Here is a 6,628-nt window from a genome sequence, read left to right as displayed (position 1 = left end):
CAAATTTTAAAAGCTTAGTTATAAAAAGAAAAAAATTTTACGATTTTTCAACCCACAAAATTACTTGCAAATTTTCGCAATTTTGACATATTTCGTATAAATTTAAACTTTAAGCACTTATAAAAAAAAATTGTGACTAACGATTTTGGATTTTTTTTTATCACTGTGAGAACAACTTATAAGAAACCTTGTATTAAATTTTCAAAGTTTTCTATCCAACCAAAAATTTTTTATCGTTATTTTAAAAAAAAATACTTAGAAAAATTGAAAATTTCATTTGTCTATAAATAGCTCAAAAAAAGTCGAAACACTTTGAAAATTTAACCCTGTATAGACAACGCTAATATAAACATCTGTTGCAAATTTCAAGTGCTTACAATAATTATTTTTTGAGTTACAGTAAAATTAAGTTTTCGTTTTTGTCAAAAATTGGTTTTGCGTAAAAATTCGCGTTTTTCCGTTATTTTTTTAAGGTTTTTCCTGCCGCTTTTGAAAAGTATTGGGAAATTTTCACTTTTGACCCCCCAAAGTACCAACTAGATTCACTTTCCTTTCAGAAAAGGTACAACTTTTGAAAATCGAAGCATTTTTACTGCTCCAAAAGTTGTCGTCAGACACAAAAAAAAAAAAAAAAAAAAAAAAAAAACACACATCATTGTAAAATCAATACATTCATCACTTCGTTCAGAATCTAAAAGAAATATATTTGGAGCAAAGTATCCCGCTCTTACGGTATCAATACTAGTATAAATGTATAATCAATGGAAATAGTAAGTTGTTACCATTAGTTTTTATTTAGTGACGTTTAATTACGATACTACGTTTGTGTTCATTTTATGGAATTGAAAATAAATAAAGACAATCCTTATATATATAAAAGAACAGGCCTTTTTTATGTACCAATTTTGTGACGACGCTATTTAACTTTTTTCCAATTTTTTTTCACAAAGTTGTTCCAAATACCTTCGTGAGTGTCACCACGTCGCCCGATTTTCAAAATTTTGATTTTAAAGGGTTGAAATTGGCAAAAATAAATTTGTACGTGTAATTTTTAATAATGTTTAATAATAATAACAATAGCAGTCGGCCGATAACGGGAAATACGGTACGGCACGGCGGTCCGAAGGTTTCCGTTTACCTGGACTCTGACCTTTTTTTTGTGTGTGCTATATAATATTTAATGAGTTGTATAGAAAACACTGACTAAAAATAATAATACATTTCTTATCGAAATGCGATAAACGTGTTACGACCGACGATCCGCCAGACACCGAACGCGCGCCGATTGATGGTTTGTACTTCGACTGTGATCGGTGAACTGTGCGCGTTTGTGTGGTGTTTCCCTAAATTATTTAACTACAATTGTCATTTACAAAATTATTTAACTACAATTGTCATTTACATTATGAGTAAAAACCACTGTACTGCCTTAGCAATACATAATTCTTATTTAAACGACGATGTTATTAATGTATTTTTAGACATCGTAAAATTACAAACATCATTTATTCCACAAAACGTATTATTTTATCAAACACCACTTATGTATTCAGCCGTTGAGAACGTGGATGATTTTCAAATTTTATATGATGGTTCTATTGGAAATGATGCTATTGGGCATTGGCTATGTGTGTATTATCGTAATGAAACTAAGTGCGTAGAAGTGTACGATAGTCTATACCATACGCTTAATGATAATTTATTTGAGATTTTGGATATTTTATATCCTTCAAAATCCAATGTTGTGTTTAAGTCTGTTATAAAACAGCCAGATGGGTATTCATGTGGAGTTTTTGCAATTGCATTTGCTACATCACTAATATTTGGACGTAATCCATCGGATGAATGTTATATTATCGATTACAACAATATGATATGTAAAACCTGGACGTTACGTAACCATTTAAATAACATATTAGTCAGTACATTATTACAACCTTTCCCCACTCACCATTCACATGTAGCCCAGAGTACTGATATTTTATCTTTAAAAAACAAAAAAATAAAAATAATAAAAACAAAGACTGCAATAGGGCGTAAAAAGCGTAAAAGTATAATTAATAAAAATATCAGAACTGCTATGCAAGGTAATAAAAAAAATATTGAATGGAACAATAAAGAAAAGTCTGCTTTTAATTATTCGCCAATTGTAGATTACAAAAATAGTAGACACATTAAAATTGGACTCATGGATAAATTGTGTAATTTTTGTGATGCTTTAAAATGGTCTGCGGAATCCCCAGGACTGTGCTGTTCGAACGGTAAAATTAAATTACAATCTATTGAAGATCCACCAGAACCGTTACGTAGTCTTATTTTTGGTGAAAATATTACAAAATCTAAATCTTTTCTGACTGCAATAAGAAAATATAATTGTGCGTTTCAAATGACCTCTTTTAGAGGAAAACAAATTTTACATGATAAATTCATGCCAACTTTTAAGATACAAGGGCAAATATACCATACTGCAGGCAGTTTATTCCCCGTGCATTCAAGTGAACCAAAGTTTTTACAAATATACTTTGTAGGCAATGACAATTCCGAAGCTGAATTCAGGCATAAAAATATTCCTAACATCGACCCCATAATTGTAATTGTAATCGAGTTACAAAAAATGCTTCATTTACATAACAATCTTATAAGATCTTTTAAGGCTGCTATAGATTCACATGAAAATGAAAATATGGAAAACTTAAATATAGTTATACATGCAGAACGAGTAACCTATGGCAATCATCCTGGACGTTTTAATGCACCTTCAGTTAATGAAGTCGGTATCGTGATAGACGGTCAACAATTCGAAAAGCGTGATATAGTTCTTAATGGTCGAAATAATACGTTGAAACGTATTAATGAATTACATAGATCATATGATGCCCTACAATATCCTCTCATGTTCTGTCGTGGTGAGGACGGATACAACATAGCTATTCCGAAATTTGATCCCACGAAAAATCAAGCAGATAAAAAAAATATGTCAGCATCTAGCTTTTATTCGTATAGAATCATGATACGGAAAAATAATAGCAACTATTTACATTATTTTCGTCAGTTATTTAACATGTATTTGGTAGACATGTACGCGAAAATTGAGACAGAACGTCTAAATTTTATTCGCTATAATCAATGTGTAAACTACGTGTAGACAATTATATACATTTACAAGACTCTATCAATAATGAAATCGATCCTAAAGATATAGGACAATTAGTTGTTTTGCCATCCTCATTTACAGGTGGTCCAAGGTATATGCATGAAAGGACCCAGGATGCTATGACTTATGTAAGATTATATGGAAAACCAGATATATTTTTAACATTTACATGCAATCCAAATTGGTCTAAAATACAGGAAAATTTATATCAAGACCAGCGGCCACAAGACAGACATGATTTAATTGCCCGTGTTTTTCATCTAAAAGTTAAAAAATTAATGAATTTAATAACTAAATCAAAAATATTTGGTAGTGCTAAATGCTTCATGTATTCAATAGAATGGCAAAAACGAGGTTTGCCACATGTTCACATTTTAATTTGGTTGGAAAATAAAATCCGACCTGACGATATAGATTCCCTTATATGTGCTGAAATTCCTGACCCAATACAAGATCCAATTTTACACGAAATAGTTAGAAAAAATATGATACATGGTCCATGTGGTACCTTTAATGGAAACAGCAAATGCATGTCTAATGGGAAATGCACAAAAAAATTTCCAAAACATTTTACCACTACAACTATAACTGGAGAAGATGGTTATCCCAATTACAGAAGAAGATGTATTAAAAGTGGAGGATTCAGTGTGAAAATTAGTTGTAATGGTGTATCTACTGATATTGGGAATCAATGGGTAGTACCGTATAATCCAGTTCTTCTCAGATTATTCGATGCTCATATAAATATAGAACATTGTAGTTCTATTAAAGCTATTAAATATATTTGCAAATATATTAATAAAGGTTCAGATCAGGCTACATTTTCTGTAGAAAAACAAAGTAAAGATGAAATAACTTCATATCAATCTGGTAGATATGTTAGTTCTTCAGAAGCTGTATGGCGTATTTTATCTTTTCCTATACACGAGAGATATCCATCTGTTTTCCATTTATCTGTTCACCTGGAAAATGGTCAACGAGTGTATTTCACAACAAATAATGTTACTGAAAAGATAAGCAAACCACCAACAACTACTCTTACAGCATTTTTTGAACTTTGTAAAACTGATAGTTTTGCAAAAACGTTATTATACCACGAGGTGCCAAAATATTACACTTACAACAATTCAAAATTCAACAGAAGAAAACGTGGTATACCTGTTGATGGTTATAAAGGTATAATGAGAGACACGACAATAGGAAGAGTATACACCGTGCATCCGAGTAACACAGAATGTTTTCATTTGCGTTTATTACTACACACAGTACCTGGCCCAACCTCATTTAACCAACTTAAAACGGTAAATGGACAATGTTATTTGACTTTTCAGTCCGCATGTTTAGCTTTAGGTCTTCTAGAAGACGATAAACATTGGGATGATACTATGTCTGAAGCAGTTCTAACAAAAAAATCATCACAGGTTCGAAATTTATTTGCTATTTTAATATCTTTTTGCCAATTATCTGAACCACTTAACCTCTGGAATAAGTATAAAAATGATTTATCAGACGATATTAAACATAAATTACTAAATAAATATTCAGATTTAGAGTTAGATTTCACAGCCCACGCTCAAAATGAGGCATTAATTTCTATAGAAGACCAAGTTTTATCGTGCATAGGAAAATCTTTATCAGATTTTGGATTGCCAAAACCTCACAAAGATAATATACAAACCATAAATCGTGAATATTTACAACAAACAAACTACAACATCACAGATTTAATGGAATATGTTAATAACAACAAAACTATGATGACTTCAGAACAAAATAATGTGTTTGATCATGTCATTAATTGTGTTGAGGAGTCAACAGGTAATATTTTCTTTTCGGATGCTCCTGGGGGCACTGGAAAAACATTTATTATTAATTTGTTGTTAGCAAAAATCCGATCATCCGGTAAAATTGCTATAGGTGTGGCATCATCGGGAATAGCATCAACGTTAATCCACGGTGGTAAGACTGCACATTCAATGTTCAAGCTACCAATAGACTTAAACATTACCAATACCCCAGTTTGTAATATAAAAAAAAATTCACCATTAGCCAAAGTATTAACCGATTGTGTACTAATTGTGTGGGATGAGTGCACAATGGCTCATAAATCGGGCGTAGAGGCTTTAGATCGAACATTACGGGATATTCGGTCATCAGATAAAACTATGGGAGGCATCACATTAGTATTTGCGGGAGATTTTAGACAAACATTACCGGTTGTTCCACGGGGAACACGATCTGATCAAATAAATGCGAGCCTAAAATCATCTACGATTTGGTTGAAAGTAAAAAAATTGTCTCTTACTGTAAATATGCGAACCAAATTAACAGGAGATATACACGCAGGAGAATTTTCTACATTACTCTTAAATATTGGTAGCGGAACTGTAAATGATAAGGATGGATACATAACAATTTTAAAAAAACTAGCAGTATCGACAAATTCGTTGGAACAACTGATACAAAGTGTGTACCAAGATATTGGGAATTTGAAAAATCTGAATAGTGAATGGTTATGCGAACGCGTTATTTTAACAACTACAAATAACCGAGCTGACACAATAAACTCACTAATAGTTAGTGGATTTCAAGCACTAGAAATGGATTACTTTTCTATCGATACAGTTATTGATAGTGAAGAATCGGTACATTTTCCTACAGAGTTCTTAAATTCACAAACACCATCTGGTATGCCTCCTCATAAAATATCACTGAAGGTGGGGGTTCCAATCATATTATTGAGAAATTTGAATTCTCCTAGATTATGTGACGGGACTAGGCTTCGTGTCACCTCTCTTACAAAAAATGTAATCGAAGCTGAAAAATTGACCGGATGTGCTAAGGGAGAAAAAATATTTTTACCGAAAATACCATTATACCCCAACGATTTTCCAGTTAAGTTTAGAAGAGTTCAGTTTCCAATAAAAATCTGTTTTGCAATGACAATAAACAAAGCTCAAGGTCAGACTTTAACTTATTGTGGTGTAGATTTAGAAAATAACTGTTTCTCACACGGACAATTGTATGTGGCATTTTCTAGAGTTGGAAGACCTGACCACTTGTACGTTTATGCACCACAAAATAAAACTCTAAATGTGGTATACCAAGAGGTTTTGACTTAAACCATATTAGAATTGAGCAACTACGTATCATTTGTAAATATTCATAAAAAAAGTTATATCATTTGTAAATACTATTATTATTATTTTTGTTGTCTTTATAATTCAGCAACTACTACCTTTTTAGCACTTGATAGCATTAAGTAAAATACATATTTTTTCTTCTTTAAAACACAACAATTTTTGTTGATTTAAGAATTTAATTTTGATAAAACAAAAACTACACACGGGCGAAGCCGGGTAATTCAGCTAGTTGTATATATATAATAATGTATTGTTAATAATAATAAAAAATTATTGTCCCAAAAATCATGGAAGTTCTGTGAACAAACTTCAGCTAGTTTCCTGCAATCTG

At 31.6% G+C, this 6,628-nt stretch overlaps 1 protein-coding gene across 1 annotated transcript in view; it reads left to right on the top strand.

Moving 5' to 3' along the window:
* LOC115034181 overlaps nt 1-6,276 on the top strand; it is a 14,535-nt gene extending 8,259 nt beyond the window's left edge. The window contains exons 2-6 of the mRNA XM_029490058.1: nt 1,482-1,970; nt 2,034-3,047; nt 3,146-3,403; nt 3,494-4,609; nt 4,700-6,276. Coding sequence (XP_029345918.1) covers nt 1,482-1,970; nt 2,034-3,047; nt 3,146-3,403; nt 3,494-4,609; nt 4,700-6,276 — 4,454 coding nt within the window. The remainder of the gene's footprint in view (nt 1-1,481; nt 1,971-2,033; nt 3,048-3,145; nt 3,404-3,493; nt 4,610-4,699) is intronic.
* The last annotated feature ends 352 nt before the right edge of the window (nt 6,277-6,628 follow it).

This window comes from Acyrthosiphon pisum, chromosome A2 (genome assembly GCF_005508785.2).
Source record: "Acyrthosiphon pisum isolate AL4f chromosome A2, pea_aphid_22Mar2018_4r6ur, whole genome shotgun sequence".
NCBI lineage: Eukaryota > Metazoa > Arthropoda > Insecta > Hemiptera > Aphididae > Acyrthosiphon > Acyrthosiphon pisum.
The sequence above is the reverse complement of the archived record's forward strand: the minus strand, read 5'-3'. Positions and strand labels throughout refer to the sequence as shown.